Source organism: Lichenostomus cassidix, chromosome 18 (assembly GCF_008360975.1).
Source record: "Lichenostomus cassidix isolate B80296 chromosome 18, HeHo_3.0, whole genome shotgun sequence".
Taxonomy (NCBI): Eukaryota; Metazoa; Chordata; class Aves; order Passeriformes; family Meliphagidae; genus Lichenostomus; species Lichenostomus cassidix.
In genome coordinates, this window is record NC_139498.1 from 3,430,315 (window position 1) to 3,452,271 (window position 21,957).

The following is a 21,957-nucleotide window of genomic DNA, read 5'->3' on the forward strand; positions in this document are numbered from 1 at the left end:
CAGTCAGAGCTTGGGGTGCAAGCAGGTACCCCAGAGACCAGGGCTCTCCCCACCAGTGCACTGATTTATTGGTAACTGGTTTATTTATCAGTATCAATTTAACCAGCCTGAAGTACCTGAAAAAGGGCTGTTCCCCCAGGAATGAGAGCACAAGTCTGACCAGGATTCCCATAACAGTACATCACCATAGAAAAAGAACATCAGCTTCCCCTCACCTCTTACAACTCTGGGTGTCCCATTAAAAAAAAATCCATAAAATAGGCTTTGTTAAAAAATAACAGCAGTATTTTCTGCACTGTGAATTCAGAGTTTCAGCTTCATTGCTGCAGGGGAATCTGCTGTTTAGTCCTCCCATACCACCTCCAACCAGTCCCGACTCTGCTTGTTTATTTTCCAGGAACTGGAAGTCTGGGCAACAGATTTTGTGCTGCCTGCGACAGTGTGGCTAGCAGGATTCTTCAACCCCCAATCCTTCCTCACAGCGATCATGCAGTCCACAGCTAGGAAAAAGCAGTGGCCACTGGATAAGATGTGTCTGGCAGTGGAAGTGACCAAGAAAATCCGAGAGGACATAACATTTCCCCCTAGAGAAGGCTCCTACGTGCATGGGCTGTTCATGGAAGGTAAAAAATGTATCTCTGAGATGTTACAGACATGGAGCAGGCCCAGCTCAGCCCTTCTCCCTCGTGCAGCCAAGCAGTGTTGGCACTCACTGGCCGGTCTGCTCTGTCCCGCGCTGGCAGCAGCTCAGAGCACAGAGCCCTGGCTCCACCTGGCTCAGCAGCCAGCTGAGGGCAGCACTGCCCGGATTACACAGCCTTTCCAAACCAGAAATTCGTATTTTAGCAACTCAGCCTGCGGCTCAGGAACCCCAGGGCTCCCGGCGCTACAGAGCTCTAGTGATTACATATGTCACATTCTTAGCTGATGCTCGAGTAGGACAAATTGGGAAGCTCAAACCCATAATAATTACTGCTAAAATGAGGGGGAAGGAGGCAGTTCAGCAGAGCAACTGAGAGGTCCACTTGGACAAAAGCAGAAAGCACATGGGACAGACAGCACATGATAGATTCCACCACGGCCAGTTCACCTTAAATCCTGCAATTCCCATATAAAGCTGTACTGAAGGGAGGGGTGGGGACAATTTATTCAGACATCCCACATGCAGTAAGGCAAATGCAGTCCTGGGTCACAGTGAGATGAGAACATGTCAGCCCTAACCACTACTGAGCCACTTCACCCAACCTTAACCCTTGAGCTCCCACCCAGCAGTCGTTCTGAACAAAGCCCCTCCAGCGAGAAGCCCCAGTGGAGGTGTCAGGCTTCCCTGATGGTGCTGTCACGCTGCAGGTGCGCGCTGGGACATCGCCTCTGGGTCGATCACCGAGGCGCGGATGCAGGAGCTGACGCCTGAGATGCCAGTCATCCTGCTCAGAGCCATCCCTGTGGACCGCATGGACACCATCAACATCTACGAATGTCCCGTCTACAAGACACGGACACGAGGGCCCACCTTCGTCTGGACCTTCAACCTGAAAACAAAAGAAAAAGCTGCCAAGTGGGTCCTGGCTGGTGTGGCTCTGCTCCTAGAGGCCTAGACTTCAATGACAATGGAAAACAGCATTGCTTTTACTTGTATAAACCTCCTAGATGTGTAACTCATCTATGTTTGATTGTACCAGAACTATTTTAGCAAAGTATCAATAAAAGCAGTGCTGGAAGTGCTGCTGTGTGGAGCCTGCTCTCGCGGCACACGGGGTTGTCAGGGCGGATACTGGTTTTCCACTGGTGGTTTCTGACGTGGCGCTGGTGGGGAGCCAGACCACCGTGGGAAGCCAGACCGAACAGCTGCACGCAAGTGCCTGACTCCCTTCTCTCTCCTGGCTCTCCATCTTCCCACAGCTCTTTGTGTGATGGCTCAGTGCAAACTGAGCAGAAACTCCTCACGCTCCTGCATGGAGCACGTGTCTGGCTGGAGCAGACAGGAGAAGAAAGATGTCTATTTGGTCCAGTTCACCCAAACCCAACCTGCACAGCCCATAGAAGGTCCAACTGCAAACAGGTCTTTCTCTGAAGTATGCTACTTCTATTTCTAGGGTACAAAACCTTCTCAGCCCTTTCTTCACAACAAATTGTTTTTAGCAGCAGTAACACATGTTAAGCTGAGTAGATTTGCCAAGGCCAGTCCCTTTGGCATAAAACAATTCACCAAAATCCCACCCCATGAAATACTGGAACAATTAGTTCTAAAATACAGTTGCCTAAAACTTCCCTCACAGCTCACAAAGAAGCCCCAAGGGCAGGCACAGAGAGTGCCTCATTTCTTTATAGAACAGCAGCATTCATAATCAGTTATGACCGAGTTTCACACTTTCCATCAATCTTTTCCAGGTGCCAGAAATCTTGTTTGTGGCACTGCCAGAGCAGATACCCTTGTTCACACCCCACCAGTGACACAGGGCAGCCACACCCTGCACTCCCACATGTTTTTACCTGGCTTCCAACCACCTTCTTTGCAGGATGTTATGGTTCAAACTTCCCACTTTCAGCAAGTAACATCCCAAACCCACATCTGCACCAAAAGTCTTCTCCAGCCACTCCACAACTCATGAAAGACACTCGTAACATATCTGAAGGTGAAGGAGCCAGGCAAACCCTGCTGAGGGTAAGTATAAGGGATATGGGAACACACAGCATCCTGGGCACATGTACACAGGTGACAACTGCACAGACAGTCAAGAGTGATGTCCTGAAGCTCACAAGGGCTCGAGTCATGGGGCAGCTGAACAGCCAAGAAACCCAGGACACCACAAAACAGAAAAGCAAAACCAACTGCTCCTGTAAACCAACACTACAGGGGCAAAGCAAAGCCCTGACTGGATGCAAAGACAAAACATTTTTAAGTATTCCAGCAATGCTTTCTATTGGCTGGTCAAGATAAAACAAACACAGTCTCTCTCCATGAAACTCTGAAAGAGACATTTCAGTAATGGGAGTTTTATTTCCATGCATGGAAAATACCACTGTATGGGTCATGGGAAATACCCCTGCATGGGTTCTCTGCCAGTAGCCCTTCCAGAAACTCTAGCAGATGAAACCCAGTCTGGACCTGAGCACTGATCCCAATCCATGGCAGAGGAATCTCCATTCCCAGAGGAATCAAGAAGTGCCTGGTTTTCCCCACATCATCTGCATGTTCATCGTCTTTCTTTCGTGACAGAGCACTGCAGCTATTCACTGCAGTCATAATATAATTCCCCATAATGACAGCAAACTCACCCAAAGCAGCAACTTTTCTTCTTTCAAAAGAAATTCTTGATCAGAGGTGTCACCAGCTTCACCCACAGCTTCACGTAACGATTTGGCTGCTCAAACGTTGATGTTGAGACCACACCTGAGCAGAGGTAAAGCTGCTCTTGCTCCTGAACAGTGAAGGAGACATCATCTCAGTAAATTCCTAGTGTCAAATTATATAATGATAAGCATTATATTATATATATATATATATACACATATATACATATATATATACATATACACATTCCTAGTATTAAATTATATAATGAGAAGCAAATTCTCAGATAAAGCTGAGCAGGGATCCTGCCACAAGGATGCACCATTTTTCCTCAAGAATTTGCAATTTAAATTCTACAGAGAACAAGGGTAGAGGGTTTTGCCCTTTTGTGCCCCACAGTTGCAAGAGCAGAGCTTCAGTTTCAGAAAACTCCTCAATTCCTGGCTGTAACTGCCTGAAAAGGAAACCTCACCCAAACTTCCCAGGACTGGCTTACACAGCTCTTTCTAGACACAGCTCAGGCTCTGTGTTTACAGATGAATGTGCAGTAGTGATCTCAGCTAAATTACCAGAAACACTCGGGGCCCCCACAGCATGTACCCAACTGCTGAGGGAGGAAATGAACCACCCTGCTGATAACAAGCTCACAGCACGTGAGAGCAGTGCTCTGATCACAGGTAAATGAGTTTTTTAGCACAGTCAGGTTTCAGGATTTGCAGGCAAACAAGGAGCAGAACAGCTCCTGGAAGTTTGTTCATCATATTTTTTTATCATTGAAGCTGTCACAAACAGCAGAAAATACCCTGCACTATTTAAACTCAGGGTGGAACAGGGAAGCAAGAACCAAGTACTGGAAAGTAACACCAAAAAGATGAACCAACAGCAGAAGCAAGACATGCATGTGCCAATTCACTCTAATTTTAGAGCCCCCAAAATGTTCCAAGAGTTACAGTTAGCCCTGCTGTGAGAATTCTGCTCCATGATGATCCAATATGGTGAGGTCTGAGCACTGGAGGCGAGGCCAGTTCCCTGAATCAGTCTCAGTTCATTCAGAGAAGTACCCAAAGACACCCAGACCACTCACATTTCTTCCCAAATCTCAGCACACATTTTTAAAATGGAACTGAACGTTACACAGGCAAAGTGATTTCATGGCAGCATCCCAGGAATGGATTAAGCCTTCTAAACAAAACCACAGAAAGTAAACACCAAGCCCATCTCAGAATCAGCTTCCAGCAATCGGGAATGGTTTAAAGCCCTTTGAATGAGATCAGTGCAGCCCTGTGTGAGAAAATTCCTTTGTGTCACATTTCCATTGATTTTCCCCTTCCATTAGAAACAAGCAGAGGCAAGATATGAATTGAAATATTCAAGCAACTCTTCCAGTAATAGAATTGTTTTTGATTAGATACACTCTGACTCATCCCAGGGAAGAGCCCTGATGCAAGAGGGCAATTCCCATTGATCTTGCAGACAACTCTGCCAGGATCTACCTCACAGAGTGCATTTCTAAGGTCTCCAAGTCACACAGAGGCACCAAACTGATCTGCTCTGAAACAGAACACTGCAGGAGAGATTACTTGGGACAGTCAGTTCCAGGAGAAGAGTCAGTCAAGACAGCTGGAGAAACAGGCAGGATTCAGAGCAGCAGCAGAAGTGCTGAGTATTCCAAGCTGCCTAATTAAAAAAATACCAGCACAGAAAAACCCTGGGACACTGAATACCAAACCACTTGAAAATGTTTGTGTCAAGATTATATAATGCCATATTATTATTCCATGTATGAATTTTGTCACAGAACTTCATGGGCAACCCAGCCAACCCAGAAACCCTCCTCCAGTCTGTTCATTACCCCAGAAAATTTCAATGCCCAAATGCTGGGATTAAGGCTGAGAGGTGCAGTGTGGTTGGTGAGCAGAGGAGCCAGCAGATCCTCCTGACACTCTCTGTACATCCAGCCCTGAGCACTCCTGGTACCCGAGGTCACTGGGGACACACATTCCTTCCCGTTATGGCCTCATTTCCCAGCACTGAGTACTTGCAGCAGGCAGATCATCAATAGTCACTTCACTGACAGCTCCTCAGGACTCCCCATGCTCCAGCAGCTTTTTGAGTTATTGTAGCTGGAGGTTTTTATTGCCACTGCGTCATCAGCATTCCCTGTGTGACCCAGAAGTACAACATCCCTGCTGCATCCCCAGAATCTGTCACTTACCTGATGGAGCTGCTGCTGCAAGGCTTTATTTTCTGTCACTATCGCAACCTGAGCCTCCAAGTCACGATGAACTGATCGATATCCGAAATTTGGAGAGCCAATCAGGGTCAGGCAGGGCAGGTCACTCCCTGCCAGGTACAACCAGAGGCCTGCAGGAAAAATGAGGAAGAGAGGCAGCGTAACAGCCAAAGGAATGGCCAGGGTGGGCTCACATGGTCCCTTTGCTCAGAGTGAATTAAATGCATTAAACATGGATTAAAGATTCTGTACAGGATGTGGAGAGCAGAGAGCAGCCCAGCAGGGCCTGTAGGGTTGTGATACTGTGCGTGACTCACAGGGTGCCTTGGCACAGCCCAAATTGGAGTGTTCTGACTGGAAGTGCAGCACTCCCAAAGTGCCCCAGGGGGACACTGCCCCAAAACAACCCAGAACGAGTCCCTGACACTGCATTAGAGGCTGTTTAGCACCACAGTGAATTCAGAAACACTGAGAAAAGACAAAGAGGTTTTCAGTGAAGGAACCAGCCCCAAAGACCCGGGCAGACAGGCTAGGTATGTCCAACCTGTCCCAGGGCCAGTGACCAACCCCAGGACTCTGATATGAAGAGGCATCTCCCAGCTCTGGCAGGTGAATTCACATGCCACTGTGCAGAAGAGAAGTGCAAATTATTTCACTCCCTCTCTTCCAGAGGAGCCACCAGGGATGAGATTAGACACTTGCCAGGGCAGCTGGCCCCTGCCGCCACTCACCACCACAGCTCCCACAGCTCTGCCAGCAAAGAGAGCAGGCGGGACAGAGCCCAGGACAGGTTTTCAAGGGAAAGATGGAAACACCACATTATTCTATAGCAACCACATTATTCTATAGCACACCACTGCAGCAGAGCAAGAAGGAACAGCCGCAGCAGAGTCAGAACTGCTGCCAAGGAGAGGCTGTGTGGCCACGCTGTACACAAATGGAGCCAGAAATCCTTTGCTCTCCTTAGCAGAGCCCTGGGTGAGTCCCTGGTAGAGGTTTATCCCCACAACCAGTCACACACAGACTGCAACAAAGAACCCGTAGCATAAAAATCACCTCAGCCTTAAAATAGCATCAGGTTTCCTAACTCAGCCCCAGAGCAGTTCCAAGAATGCCTTGAGTAAGACGCTGCCGATTCACCGCCAGTTCCTGTAACCTCCTCCCCGCCCCCACAGCACACACTCACATAGCTGACACTGCCCTAAAGACACACCACCTCGAGCCCTTGTGGGCTCACCCCACCACAGAGGGGCAGGACAGCCCACCACAGCCTCTGGTAGCCACAGGAAAGCACCCACATGGCACAGAGATTTGGCACATTCTGCCACCAAGCACAACCCTGCCAGAGGCTGTCTGCTGCCCGACCAGTCAAAGGCTGCCCAAGCAGCAGCCAGGAGGAACAGGTTCCTCGCCTTCCCAAGTGTCCTGTTGCAGTCCCACAGCCTTTATGGGTCTCTGGTTTTATGGCCATCTGGCAGGATCTGCTCAAACAGTGACTCACCTTTCCAGCAAGGGGAAGTGCAGTTTCCCAGCGGCAGTCAATAGCAGTAACAGGGTTTATCTCACAGCACACAGCACCTGCCCAGCACCCTGCCACCAGCACTTGCTTGGAAGGGACCCTGATCCCAAGGGATGTACCTGTGTCACCCACAACATCACATCCAGGAAAGTTGCAGGTAGGCTTCGGGGATGTCACACCAGGACACCTGCTGGCAGTCCTGCTCACATGTGCACCCCTGCTACACCCCTGCACTTTGCTACATCTGCATGGTGCTGAACTTACCCCAGAGACATTCCTGGGGACACCACTTGACACCACACGTGCAGATACAAACATTTTAAGGGGAGTGGGAGCAGCTTGCAGTACAGCCAGAGTGTTTGGGGTATGTCAGCCAGATCCTGTGGGAGACTAAAGGGTGTCTCATGTCTTAGCACAGAGAGGAAGGACCAACAGGCACTATTTGCTGCTGGGGATTTCATGTCCTCAGTCAGGAGCTAGGCTACAAGTGCTCCTTGTGCAACTCCCCCACAGATCTCCAAGGCTTCCTCCCTTCTCTCTTCTGTCCTTGCCCTCTCTGCCACACACACCATATGACTCCTGCAGAAGGAAGCCAGGTGAATCCAACACGTGCCAAGGGCAGAGCATGCCAGAGGAGGATCTGCATGCTGATCCTCTCAGCACTCTGAAGGGGAATGGAAACCAGGCAGCAAATGTCTCCGACTGTCCCTCCTGCTAGGCAGGGGAACTGCTCAGCTCCAAGCCCTGCATCCCTCTCCAAGCGAACACCACACAGTAGAAAGCCCAAAGCACTATCCCAAGGTCTGGCTGGCCCAAACAGGACCAATGAACACATGCATTTTGGTAGCTGGGAAAAGTAGCCCTTCTTTCTGGGCTCAATCTATGCCAAACCAGATCCCACTGGGAGCTAGCAGTGCCCAGAACCTGGGAACCATGGGCTGCTCAAGTACATGCATGCTGGAGGACACAGGACATCCCAGGCAGGCAGGCAAGGATCTCCCCTGCTCTGTCCTGCGTGAGATAAGGGTTTCCCTGCACTGCATTCCCAGTCCTGCTGTGGAGGGGTGTGACACCCTGAGATCCATTTGCGGTTTCAGCACAGAGGCAGCCAGTAGCACACAGGGATTTTCAACAGTTAGAAGGCCTACTCTGTAGCTTTCACTCCCCACCATCTCCAAGCATCCCTGTGAGAAGCACAGAGATGGAGGCATTCCCACTACCATTAACAGCTCTCTTCAAAACAGGAATGGCCAGAGCCCCAGCATTCCAATCACAGCCCGAACACTCCAATCACAGCCCAAACACTTCAATCAGAGCACCACGCTGAGCGTGTGGGAGCTGGGCATAGCATATCCAGCAGGAATCCAGGATCTCCCATAGAAGACCTTGAGTTCATTAACTCACTGCATGTTAGTCCATATTCTTTCCTCAGCCCCTCGCCCTCTGGCTGCCCTGACTCCCATAAGCACATGCTGCAGTTCCTCACACACCACATCCCCTCTGTGCTGTGAATGGCAGCTGGTGCAAATCCACCAACATTCACATGGTCCCCACACAGATCTGATGGGAAGGCCCACATGCAGCTCCCCTCCAGCACCTGCTCCACATACTGCTCCAGGGTCCCCAACAGAGTCAGCATTCCTGACTGCTGAAACCAGCCCAATGGATACAAGAAACTGCAGCACGGCCCTGACTGCATCATAAACACATCCAGATGCTTCCTTTCCTTCACATCACATTTCTCATCCAGGCAGAGTCTCAGTGTCACCACAGGAACAGCTCTTACATCATCCCTGGAACTGTATTGAACGGGAAATCCAGAGGCAAGGCATCCCCCAAGTGATCCAAACCTTCCACGTTTACACAAGCAAGTTGTTTGAACCTTGGAGGAGTGTTTAGAAGGTTAAACCCAGGCTGGCACCCAGCCAGCCCCTCACTCCTTTCGCAATCCAAAAGCACAACTCTCACACACCTCTGAACAAGACCCTTTGGGATAAGGACATCTTACCTTTGGCATGGAACGTCCACCCAGTGCGGGAGTACTCCTGTAGCTGCACCCTCTCCTGCTGCTGCAGGTAGCAGACCTCGCTGTAAAACTGATGTTCAATGTAAACGTACGCAGCAGGGATGGCACCTGCCACCCCCTTGGCACCAAAAAACCCATTGACCTCTGGCGAGGCCAGGAGGATCCTGTACTCAGCCCTCGTGCCCAGGATGAGGTCCATGTAGGCCTGTGTCAAGTTGAAGTAGCCAGTGGTGAGGTATATCCTGGCATCCCGCTCAGCCTCGGTCAGTAGCGTCTCTGTGACCATCTCATCTATCTGAATCCCAAAAGGTTTCATTTGGATTAAGGGATAGATCCAGGTGTCAGGTTCTGGTTTCAGACTCCCAGATGCTTGAGAGCCTTGCTGGGATAAGAGGGAGCTGCCTGGCTGGCTGCTGTGGAAAGTCTTAGCGTGAAGGAGCTCTTGCCGTGTCCGGGCAGAGTTGATGACCTCCATGACCCTCCGGTTGGCAATCTCACAGTAAGCCACCTTGTCTCCTGCAGGAAAAACCAGAGAGAGAGTGTCTGAGACCTACAGGCACAGAGCTATGTGTCACCTATTACACACCAGGAAAAACTACTGACAGGACACAGATATGGGAACAAATAGGAGCCAACACAGAGTGAACGTGACTCTCTGTCCTAAGGCCCAAACCACCCATTTCAAGGTTGGCAGAGCTATGCTACAGAACTGAAATGCTCAGTAACTGGCAGCAACCTGAAAAATCCTCTGAGAAAGGAAACAACCAGGGCAAGGCTACACTGAAAACCAAGAATGAGTTGGAGCACACAAATAAACTCCCACCCCCAGCCTGAACTTACATCACCCCACAGCGCAAGGCCAGGACAAAAAACTGATGACGCAATCAGCCTGGCACATCACTACCCTTGTCTGCCCACTTTTACGCTTGTTCCCAGTCTTTCTGAACCAGTTCCCATTTGATTCCCAGAAGAAACTCTACTACAAAAAATTAATTGCCAACAATAGCAGCACATTCATGAGCCCTTCAGAACATGCACACCCAGAGCACGTGGAATTGCAGCTGCTAATATCAGAAAAACTTCCCAAAGAACTGAAGTTCTTGTTTAAGGCCAAAAGCAGCACATCTAGGAGGAGCCGCTGAGATGGCTGCAGAGTTACTTCCAGCCTCTTCACACCCTGCCAGATTAGCCTGTAACAGCCACTGTGCTGGGAAAACTCCAACAGACCCAGTTCTAAACTTGAGCAATCTTGATTTAAATACTGGATGGCACAAAACAGACACCCCACAGTCTAAACAATGGTCAGATACCCAGCAATTCCCAAATGGATGGAGTCCAAGTCATCCTTAAACCCTGGCTGTCACTCACCACTCAACCAGATGAAACACCTCCCTCCTACCTTGGTATGGGTGTACCATTCCCTCCAACATCTGGACTGTATCATCCTGCTGTAACTGCAGGGACACATCTCCGATTGCATCCACGAGCTCCGTGAAGAAGTCTGCGATTTCAGGAGAATCCCGCAGCAAGACGTAGCGGTCCTGACGATTGGTGAAGTACAGATCACTCAGGTTTGCGCTGAAGAGAAAGGGAAGAGCTAAGTTCAGAACATGGGCACAAGATTCTCAACCTCCCAGCCCAAGCTACAGGCCCCACAAAAGCACAGATTGCCCATTTCCTTCAGAATCTCAAAAGATTTTTCCCTTTAAGAAAGACTCTCTTTCATCTGAGAATCTCATGTGGAGGAACTGTGGTTGCTCTCCCATCTCAGAAGAACATTGATAGAATCATAATGGCAAGTTCAGATGTACAGACAACTCTGGCAGCACAGCACCCTTTCCAAATCCCAGCGAAATAACCTGCACCAAGGCCATATGCAGCAGGACTCACCCACTCAGGATCACATTGTCATCAAAGAGATAGACCTTGATGTGCTGCAGCCCAATGGTCTCATTGAAACGCTCTGGAATCAGGAGTCGGAGAAGTCCACGCAGGTTTGGCGTGTGGAACAGGGACACACGGACTTGCTCGGGAAATCGCTGCAGCAATGGGATCAGCATTGTCCGAGAATTCTTCCTGCCTGGGAAAGAAAGGGAGTTTCACACAAAGATCACACAGACAAGAGACATCATGACACAGCTCTTCAGCCAATTACAGGGTGAGCACCCACCCCATCCACTGGCACTTCACATGTTTCCCCTTTTTTCTTTTTTTTTCATTTGCACTATGTCAGTATTGTAACCAACATCCAGAATCAGTCACAGGGCAGGTCTGACACTTTTCAAGCTTCTTAACCAAACCTCACTGGCACTGGTAACACACCTACAGGAGTCACTGCACATGACCACAGGTTCCTGATTCAGTGTGCTGCTGCTTCCAACAATTCCCATTCTCCTTTCAAAATGAAAATGTAAGTGAGCATGACGAATAAGGGCAAATGCACTAACAAATGAACTAAGCAAGACTGCACAAGTCGCACAGAGTGGTTTGGCCCTTCTTGCTCCTACCACCCATCTTTGGAAGAAAAGCTGCTCAGCTTGAGCATTTTCCGGGAATATGCAGTTCTGGAATACAAAGGGGCTATACTGAAAGGTGCATTCTTTAATCAAGTAGTTCCAATTGGCCAAGACAGTCACTCTGAAAAGAACTGTCTCTCTAGCCTAACAGTAAAATCAGGCTCTGACAAAAACAAAGAGAGGCAATTCCTACCCCGGGAACCCCTGGTGTAGTCGAGGAGAATGGAAACTCTGAGGTCGGGTGAGCCTTTTGCTTGCAGCGATTTCTCCAGTGTTTCTTCTAAGCAATCCACCTGCAGAGACAGTTCTTTCCTCATTACAAAAGCAAACACACTTTCCCTTCTTTCCAAGGGAAGTGCTCAGCAGCAGGAGACTGTGGCCAAGACAGCTCCCACACCCTGGTGCGAGTCCTTCCTCCTGGTGCCAAGCACAGCCAGCTCAGCCTTTACATCTGCCAGCCTGGCAGCCTCTGGCAGCCTAAAGCCACAGATCAAAGGGCCTCCGTTTTACATGTCCACATTCTTCAGGCCTCCCAAGAGCAATTAATGTTAGCAGAAAAAGCCCCAACATCATTCCCAAATCACAGAATTGCATCACCAAAGACAAACATTGGTAGGAATTCACTGCAGTTTTATTCTTTAAGTAGAAGGTTGTTTGCCAGTTGCAAATTCAAATCTTGTGTGCAAGTCCAGACACAGCTGGGCACAAATCCTGTGCAGGCTCTGTCCACCTTTACCCTGCCAGGGCATTTGCATCCTAACATCAGAACCTAGCCAAGGCCAGGCTTCTCCCTAAAGCCTTAGGCAAAATGCTTTTGTTTCCAGTGGAAAGAACAAAAAAAAAGGCAAATACGATGAAGCAAAGCTGACCTCGGTTCTCAAATGCAGAGAACCAATCCTTCATCTGTGTCCTGCACCTGGAGCACCAAACACAGCACTACACACCTACAGCTTGAATCCCATTCAAGAAAAATGCCACAGAAAAACACATTCCCATGACCAGCACTATGAACACCAGGCCAGTCCCTGACAGGCCCAGACTAACTACCCCCTGAAGAAGTGCAGCAGTTCCCTGGCTCCATACCAGACCTAAACCAGAAGTGTCGTGTGCCTCCATTCCACATTCCTCCCGTGCATTCCCTTCCTGACCTTCCACTCACCAGCTCCTGCTCAAGGAGTCCTGTTCCCAGGTACAGTGAGGCCATCACCACCCGCTGCTTGGCTGCTTTTATCTGCACCTGGGAGTAGCAGAAAACAAGTTCAATTTCACACACGGTGTCTGATCCTGAGGAACCATCAGCTGCAACACTGAGATTGTATCAAAACCATTCCCACAACATGCAGCCCACACCTTACCTTCAGGAGTTCATAGAATTCCACAGGGGATGAAAGCACCTGGACATGTGAGCTGGAGATCCCAAATTCCGGGACCAGATTCCTGATCCACTGGAACCTGTGTGCTCCTTCTGGACAAAGCGAACATGGTGGGGCTGTGATCACTGGAACAGGAGGGGTGAGCAGTGGGGCTAGAAGGAGCCATGATGATCTGTGCAAAGAAAGATGGAGAAATTCTTTATAGAGGAACAAGGGACCCATGGCACAGCAGTTTTGGGAGGACTGTCTGCCCGTGGGAGGAGCTCATGTTGCAGCAGCTTTAGGTGGACTGCTGCTTATGAGATTTGGACCCACGCTGGAGGAGTTCACAGGGAATTGTCTCCCGTGGGAGGGACCCCATGGCTATGCAGAGGAAAGGACTCCTCTCCCTAAGCAGCAGCAGAAGATCTCAGTGATGAACTGACTAAACCCCCATACACTGTCTGCCTGTGCTGTTGGTGGCAAGGAGGGAGAGAGGAGTGAGCAGACAAATAGTGTCTTTAAGTGTCTTTATTTTACTTCCCATTAGCTTCCTCTGACTCTGTTTAGTAATAAATCACTTTGTAACTTAAGATGGGCCTGTTTTGCCCTTGGAGTTGGTTTTTCTCCCTGCCAGTTCCTTATCTCAATTCATGAACTCCTTGTTCACTTTTTTTCCTCTCCTCTGCCCAGCTGTGGCAGGGGAGAGCGAGTGAGTAGATGCCATGGGTGCCTTGGCATTCGGCCAGGGTCAAACCAAGACAATGTCCAGCTTTGTTCTCAGCTGGGCTGAAGTTGTTCCCATTTCAGGTTTAAAGATCACACTGCTCTAAAGAGAAAAGTGCCTCAACCCCTCAGTCATATCCAAAAATAGATCTGTAGCACACAAGATGCCCAAGTGCAAGCCTCAGCAAAGGCAGAGCAGTTGCACCCCAAGAATGACCCACAAAAGGCGCGACTATGTCCCAGCAGGAATGCTCCAAGAACCACAACAGGGATCCATCCCTCTCCAGCAATGCCACCGACATTCTGCACAAGTACAAGAGAGGGTCACAATTTCCCCTGCAAACCTCACAAAAGCTGTGAGGGAAACAGCAGGAAGCTCATTCTTCATAAAGAAATTTCAGAATAAGTTTAATTTCTTTGAAGTCACTCGGGAAGAAACCAGCTTACTGCCAGCGTCATGCAGGGGGTGACAGGAAGCAAGCAGCAACTTCTCCTCTCCGGAGGTTTCACATATGCAAATTCATCCAGTCATAGAATAACCCCCAGCATGAAGTCTGTCCGCATGACAAAACCACATTTCAACACAATTAGCAGCAGTAGCTCCCATGAGATCCAGGAATCCATGAGCAATGGGCTTAACTGCATCCGTGAACCCGACAGGAACCGTTCCAGTCTGCAAATCCCACTCATGGGAGCCAGGCTTGTTGGGATGGAACTGGGGTGGCTGGTCTCACCCCAAGGACCACTAGGTCCTCAGGCCAGCAGGCAGCCACCATCCTGTGGCCCATCCTGATCATTCCACCGCCACCACACACCAAGAAGAAACTTGATCACAACCTTTACCAGAATTTGTTAGGAGGAACTTCTGGCTTTTTACCACAATCCAGAGCCCAAATGACCACAGATTCCAGGAAGATGATTTCACTCATCTGGTTCATGATACAACCCTGGATCTTCACAAGGTTTCCGAACATCCTTACAAGGAAACCAGTTCATAGTGGTGTTTCCTGGAAAATCCACGAGTTTGTCACTAACTATTCATCAACACCAAAATCTGAGTCAATCAGTGCAGGAATTCTTGGGATGGCGGGTTTCAACAGATCATGTGCACTGGGCTCAGCCTGAATACCCAGAATAGACAAATCACCAGCACAGGCTGTTAAAAACAATACAAATATCCCCTAAAAAGTTAAAGGGAAAAAAAAAAAAAAAGCAGAACAGAAACACAAGAAATACCACTTTTCAAGCACATTCTCATAAATCTACTCTCATAAATCTCATAAATCTCATAAATCTGCTCTAAACCTGAGCAGGACCTTCATACACCTTTGCCCACTTCATGCCACACAGGCCACACACAGAAAGCAGATTCCCACTGTTCCATCACTGCAAGGGAGACAGCAAACAGAGCTACAGAAATTCATACTAGATCCAAAACCAGCAGGTTTTTAAACCCAACAAATGCTCAGCCCACAGAGCAGTGGCACAGTCAGGCCCTAACCCAGCCCTGCAGGTCACAAACAACATCCTCAGGAATTATTCCCAGGGAGGAAGCAGTGGCAAATTTCATGTATTTTACAATAACAACCAACAGAGACTAATATTGTCCTCATTACCCATTGGCCAATCCAATTACACTTCCAGAAGCCAGACCAGCAGCCAAGCAGACACTTTCCAGAAACATGATTCCCAGAGGCCATTTTCTGGCAAGGACTATTGGAATTGCAAGTCCAACTGTACCTGCCTCCCTGCCTGTGGCCCTGCATCTGCCTGCCTGGAGCCAGAGGTAGCTCTGAGGGCTGCAGGCAGCGATGGATTGATCTTGGAGCATCTTGGTTCTGATTGGAACACTTGGAGGAACACCAACCTGCAATACCAGTGCTATTTGGTTTGAGCCTTCAGATTAACTCTGCATAGGTCAATTCATCCCCACTAATTCCATCCTTCAGATTTTTCATTCCTTAAGTAATTTACAGTGTGTCTACACTGTTTGATCTTTTGACCCAATACTGAAATTTACACCTTATTCAGCATTGAGAACCTATGGCTTTTAGAATTATCAAATAAATCCATATTATGGCCCAGCCACAGAACCAGCTGGCTCCCAAACCAGCAGCTTCTACCCACCAGTGATTGACATCAGCTCAGTGACTACCTGAGTACAGCCAATCCTTGCAACCACACACACAAAACTACCAGAAACCATGTAACATTATGAAGAAATCATCAAAATTCCACACTGTGACAAACCAGTTTCAGAGGAACAGAAAACAGACTAGGGGGGAACCCTTTCCATGTACTCCACATCACTGAGTTAACCAGAAAGAAAAAACAGAACCAAAAGGAACCACCTCAGATCCTTTCCGAATAAAGAGGTGACCCTAAATAGAAACCACGGATTTTTGGGCGTGCATTCTATTTTTTTTAAATGTCGGTTTTGTACAGAAACCCACAATGGAGCTGAAACTCTTATTCACTGTAAAACTTCATCTGCAGAGCCAGACGTGAAGTGAAACTGTGGGACACGGCGCTGTCCTTTCACTCACACACACATCACCACACGGGGGGATCTACACTGCTGCTCTTTGAACTCAGTGATTGCTTTGCACGGCTCAGCCCGATTAATCTGCCCTAAAAACACTGATAAGACTAAAAGAGAAGTGTGGAAAGCATTTCCTTGGCGTGAACAAGAACACAGAGCAGATTGATGGTCCACCTCCTCCAACACCGCGGTGACAGCCACGGGTCACTGCCGCCGGTCTCTGTCACCGGCCACAGCCAGCAGTCACTGCCGCCAGGCAGAGCGAGCCCTGCCCCTCATCTCTCTCTACCTGACGCAGCCCTGGCACAGAGGGACAAACAGACACCTATTTCGTCGCCATTCGGATCTCCCGCTCCGCGATCACCCCGCCCGGGTTGTGCCGAACACCCAAACCCGGCCGGTGCTGAGCTGCACCCGTGACAGCCGAGGGGAGCCTGGCCTGGGAGAAGGGAGATATCGGCCAGCGCCTGATGGCAGTGGGAGGCAAAGAAATAGGAAATTAACGGAAATAACACTCAGCTGTTGTCCGAAGGGCGATGGGGCAGTGGGGCGAACTAAAGGGGGCTGCGGGAACGGAGCCGAGCCCAACCCCGACCCCGGCCTGGGGGTACCGAGCCGCCACTTCCCCCCTCCGCAGCGTTTCCAAGGGGCTGGGCCGAGCCGGAAAGGGAAGCGGAGAGCGGGGAATGCCCCGGTAACGCGACACCGACTGCGGGGGCGGCCGAGGGCTCCCGCTGCCTTGCAGCCGCGGGGGAGCCGGCGGGGTCCCGGCCGGTCCTTACCTGCGGGCGCGGCGGTCGCGGCCGCGCGAGAGGCGGTCGGAGAGGCGGCCGAGCAGTGCGGTCAGGCCGAGGCGGCCCCGCGGCAGCCAGGCCGAGAGCCGCCGCCACAGCGCCGCGCCGCCCGCCGCCATCGCCCGCGCCTTCCGCTTCCGCGCTGCCATGGCGACACCGCCTTCCGCTTCCGCGCCGCTGCCCGCGGCTTCCGCAGCGCCCGCCCCGCCCGAGCCCGACCCGCAGCCACCGGGGTCCCCGGGCTGGGCACACGGGGTGTCCGCTGTTTCCCGCTGTCCCACCCGGCCTGCGAGCGCGGAGTCGGCGGAGGGCCGGGAAGGGTCCGGAAGGAGCTCGGGAAAGGCTCGGTGTCCGGTGGGGCCGGGCCGAGGCTCCCCTGGTCCTGCACACGTGGGACGGGCTCACGCGGAGCCACATCGCCGCCCCGGCAATGTCACCTCCCCGGTCTCTCCTTTCCCCCCGGGGCGAGCCCCGGCCTGGCCGAATGGCCTGAAAGGGACGTATAAGGCTCTTCCCCGCGGCGGAACCGGCGTTCGTCGCCCCGCGGGCAGGGCGAGGCGGCACCGGGGATCGCGTGTCCCCCCGCCAGGTCCCGACACGAGGAGCCGGTCCCGCCCGGGGGCCCGGCAGCCGCCTCGTGCCCGTCTCGTCCCTCCCCCGCCATCCCCTGCCCGCCCCGGCAGCGCTCCGGGGCTCGTTTGCATTTCAGAGCAGCCGGTTCGCCGGAGCTGTTTCCCAGAACTGCCGCACTGGGTTGGTCTCTGCCGGGCAGCGGCCGCTCCTCCGGGGCAAATTAAACTGTTTAAAATAAACCCACGGACAGAGCTCGGGTTGTGCGCGAGCTTCGAACCGACAGTTGCCAAATGCAGAGACCAGGGCTGCTCCTCCCGCCGGGCACCGTCCCAACCGGGGGGGCTCCGGTTGCGGGCCCGGGGCGGGGTGGAGGGGTGAGGAGCCCCCTCGGACAGAGTCCCGGGGGAGCAGCCAGGGGCAGGGGGGCTCACAGGGGGGCCAAAGCACCAACCCCATGGAGTGTCCCGGGGCTCCCGGAGCCACCGCCGCCTGGAGCGGGACTCGGGAACAGCTGCGGAGCCCAGAGCCACCCCACAGCCCCGGGAGTGGATTTCCCCGTCTCCAGACCGAGGGTACCCCGCGGGCCCCCTAGGAGGCGCGGCCGGGGCTGGCAGCAGCTGGGCACGTTAGCCTGGAAATCGGGGCTGGGAACGTGGGACCTGCTGCCCCACGGCACGGCTGCAACCTTCGCCCCGGTGTAATCGCCCGAAGTCCATTCTCCTCTAGTGTACCCCCATCAATCGAGCCCAAACTCCTCGTCAGGGCGGGCCCGCTCCTTTGCCGGGCCGGGGCCCAGCTACCCCAGCGGAGGCGGGGGACGGCGGAGGCCCCGGGGGGGCCAGTCCGGGGCTCTCCCTTTCCCCGCAGGCCGGGGGGCGGGGGCGACCGCCCTGCCCAGAATGGGCTGTCGGGGCTGGGGCCGGATCGGGGACCCGGGGGGCCGGAGCTGGCAGAGCTGGGGCTGGCGGGGCGCCGGGGGGCCGGGCCGGGCCGGGCCGGGCGGGGCGCGGGCGGTGCCGCCGCGTTACAAGAAGCCGCGCAGTTCCAGGAACCCGAGGGCGGGCGTTTCGCCCGCTATAAGAGACCGCCCCGGGCCGCCTCGGCAGCTCCGCCGCCGCGAACCGGCTCCGTACTGCCGCCAAGACCGGCTCCCGCGTCCCAGGTACGGCCGCGGGAGGGAGTCCCGGAGGGTAAGGGGAGGACAGCCGGGCACCGAGGATGCCGGGACCTCCGGGGGGGGCGTTCGCCGAGGACCGGGGATGCCGGTGCTGCCCAAGGAAGGGGATCGTCGGGGATGTTGGTGCCTCAGCGGGGCGATAACCGGTGGCCTGGGGTAACGATGCTCCCCCCGGAGTGAGAGAGCAGGAGACCGGCAGAAGCGGTGCTCCTAGCGAGGGGAGAGCGAGAGACCGCAGGTGTGCCACTGCTCCCGGGAAGGAAGAGCTGGGGACGAGGAGTGCCGGTGCCGCGGGAGGACAGTAGCCGGGAACGGGGGCTGCCGGCTCTCCCGGGAATGGAGAGCCAGGGATGGAAGCTGCCGGTGTTCCCGGGAAGAGAGAGCTGGGGAAGGGGATTGCCGGGGACCGGGAGCGCTGTTGCTGCGGGAGGATAACAGCCAGGGACCGGGTGTGCAGGTGTTCCAGAGAAGGGAGAGCCGGGGACTGGGTTGCCGGGGCTCACCGCTCTCTCTGCCACAGGTGATGGTGTAGCTGCGGCTGCTGCTGGCAGCAGCATCCCGAGCACACGAAGCTGGCTCCCTGCGCCATGGTCACCCACAGCAAGTTCCCCGCCGCCGGGATGAGCCGCCCCCTCGACACCAGCCTGCGCCTCAAGACGTTCAGCTCCAAGAGCGAGTACCAGCTGGTGGTGAACACCGTACGCAAACTGCAGGAGAGCGGCTTCTACTGGAGCACTGTGACAGGTGGCGAAGCCAACTTGCTGCTGAGCACCGAGCCGGCTGGCACGTTCCTCATCAGGGACAGCTCAGATCAGCGGCACTTCTTCACCCTCAGCGTCAAGACGGAGTCGGGCACAAAGAATCTGCGCATCCAATGTGAGGGTGGCAGCTTCTCCCTGCAGAGTGACCCCCACAGCAGCCAGCCTGTGCCCCGCTTTGACTGCGTGCTCAAGCTGGTCCATCACTACATGCCACCCTCACCCTGCGCAGTCCCCGAGCAGCCAGGGGGGGCTTTGCACCCCAAGCGCACCTACTATATCTACTCAGGTGGCGAGAAGATCCCCCTGGTGCTGAGCCGCCCGCTCTCCTCTAGCGTCTCCACCCTGCAGCACCTCTGCCGCAAGACTGTCAATGGGCACCTGGACTCCTATGAGAAGATGACTCAGCTGCCAGCCCCCATCAAGGAGTTCCTGGACCAGTATGATGCCCCCCTTTAAGGGGCCAGTGGAGCAAGGTCACATGCTACAAGCACAAGAACAGGGGACAGGCACAATGCCCCACCAGCACAGGAGCTGGCAGGGCACACCAAGCCTCTCCATCTGGGAAGAAGAAGGGGGGAACTGGGACTGCCATGGGTTCAGGGCTGTGGCCAGCACAGCTGGGCACCTTTGGTGCTGGGGAGACTCCCTGAACAAGCATGACACCTCCTTTCCATGGGGGAAGGAGATGACTCCGGCTGGACTGTGGATGTTACAGTGAGCCCATTGGCAAAGCCCGTGTGGGCTTGGGCAGCCAGGACACGTCCCGCAGCGTGGGGGAACGTGCACCCTGGCAGCCCCTTCCTGGGGGTGTCCTAGCAAGAGCCCCTTCTACCCCCAGAAATGGAAAGCACTGGAGCCCAGGAGTGCCTGATCGCTTTTCCTGTTTTAAGGGGAAGGTGTTTTTTGCCCATACTGTACTTTACCTCTTGCTGCCTCCTTGTGGGTGGAGGCAAGACCAAGACCCAGACTAAGAGGTCGATGCCTTTGTCCTCTCATTGCCATTTTCCAGGGGACTAAGCCTTAATACCCTCCCTGCCCCGTGGTCTGGGTTAGTGCACATCAACTGGTGATGCTGTGCAGTGACGGTCTTGCTGATGTGCTGTGAAGCTGGAGGGGAAGCGTCGCATGCTGATGCTGCTGAGTTCCACACAACCTTCAAGGATCATCCCAGGGACCCCGGGCCCTTACTCCCGAGAGTCACATCCCACCTCTACCCAGCCACTCCCACAAACCCCGGCTATGCTGCTCTGCAGGGCACCGATTCCTGCAGGAACGCAGCAGGAGGATCCCCTGTAGCGTGTCATCTCGTGAGTGCTTTTCTGCGTCTGCCCAGAGAAGTTGTTGGGTTTTCTGGCTTTTTTTAATTTTTATTCTTATTTTTTTAACCGAAGGGATGTTTACAGGCCAACGTGAATCACTGTCTTTTATAAAGATTCCATCTTCACCTCCAGCCTTGAGGGCTGAGCAAAACGATGCTTGAAAATTCAACCAAAACCAAACTCAGATGAAACTTTGCACATATTTATATTTATATTCAGAAAGAAAATGTTTCCATAATTTATAATAAAGAGCACTATTTTTTAATGAAAAACGTCAGATCTGGTTTGATTTCTCTCTTACACCCCTGAGGCCGCTTGGCCCCGACACAATGCTGGGATGTGTTTACACCACGTAAGCGCCGTTTCCTGGAGCTGCTGTCCATGCCGGGTGATCCCGCCGCGGTGACTCAGCCCGGCATGCGTAAGCTCTGCCCCAGCACTCAGGTATGTCTGAGCCCTGCGACGTTGCTCTGCCGGCCAAGCCACAGAGATGGGATCCACTCCTGGCTCGCTCACAGACTGTCCCGGGACAGCAGACACAGCCCGTGGCCCTGGGCACAGGAGGAGCTGAGCTGGTGGCCCAGGGTGATCCATGGCACAGCCCTACTGCAGCACTTGCGAAGTGCTGAATGAGTCCTGCTTTCCCCTAGCCCTGTTTTGGCTCATGCCAGGGTGAGGAGCTGCAGGAATTGGAATTGGGTGCTGAGAGGCACAGGTAGGAAAGGGTCTGCAGGTGCTTCCTCTGGGAATGTGGCGGGCTCAGGGTAGAGTGTGCTGAGATCCTGCTCACCCCCACAACACAGAGAGAAAAGCTTTGTCCTGTGCAGAACCCCAGCCAGGCACAGATTCCTGAAGGAGAGGCCCCCAGAAGTGTCTGGCCCCTGCTCCTGAGGACATGAAGTAGGTGTGGGAATAAACCTGCAGCTCCATCTGGCTGGCGCACAGTGCGGTGCCCGTCTGGAGAGCTGCATCCAGGGGTGTGGGTGATCCCCTGTGGGTCAGCCCTCAGGAACTCCCCCAGAGTCCCCAGCTGTGAGAAGGAGGTTGTACCCAGGTGCCTTGTGCCCAGGCCCCAATCTGCAGCTCCACATTGTGGGCATTATGCCTGGCATCATGTGCTGTGC

The 21,957-nt window shown here is 53.0% G+C and overlaps 3 protein-coding genes across 4 annotated transcripts in view; 2 read left to right on the forward strand and 1 right to left on the reverse strand.

Moving 5' to 3' along the window:
- Positions 1–1,714, forward strand: part of DNAH17 (dynein axonemal heavy chain 17) — a 32,976-nt gene extending 31,262 nt beyond the window's left edge. Inside the window, exons 80-81 of one of the 2 annotated variants that reach the window (XM_085077517.1) lie at positions 398–623; positions 1,351–1,714. In XM_085077517.1, coding sequence (XP_084933643.1) covers positions 398–623; positions 1,351–1,598 — 474 coding nt within the window. In that variant the 3' untranslated portion in view covers positions 1,599–1,714. Of the gene's footprint in view, positions 1–397 lie in introns of both variants that reach the window. The other variant, XM_085077516.1, reaches the window with a different exon arrangement.
- On the reverse strand, positions 45–17,167 carry PGS1 (phosphatidylglycerophosphate synthase 1). The gene is made up of 10 exons (XM_085077519.1): positions 16,992–17,167; positions 12,945–13,134; positions 12,749–12,826; positions 11,783–11,882; positions 10,964–11,153; positions 10,473–10,651; positions 9,056–9,589; positions 5,511–5,659; positions 3,280–3,422; positions 45–1,532 (listed from the first exon to the last, which is right to left on the reverse strand). The coding sequence occupies exons 1-9, from the start codon at positions 17,150–17,152 to the stop codon at positions 3,303–3,305; spliced, it is 1,701 nt and encodes a 566-aa protein (XP_084933645.1). The 5' UTR covers positions 17,153–17,167; the 3' UTR covers positions 45–1,532; positions 3,280–3,302.
- A 1,453-nt stretch (positions 17,168–18,620) lies between these two features.
- On the forward strand, positions 18,621–21,105 carry SOCS3 (suppressor of cytokine signaling 3). The gene is made up of 2 exons (XM_085077523.1): positions 18,621–18,738; positions 19,274–21,105. Exon 2 carries the CDS (start codon positions 19,341–19,343, stop codon positions 19,968–19,970), a length of 630 nt encoding a protein of 209 aa, XP_084933649.1. The 5' UTR covers positions 18,621–18,738; positions 19,274–19,340; the 3' UTR covers positions 19,971–21,105.
- Positions 21,106–21,957: the final 852 nt, after the last annotated feature.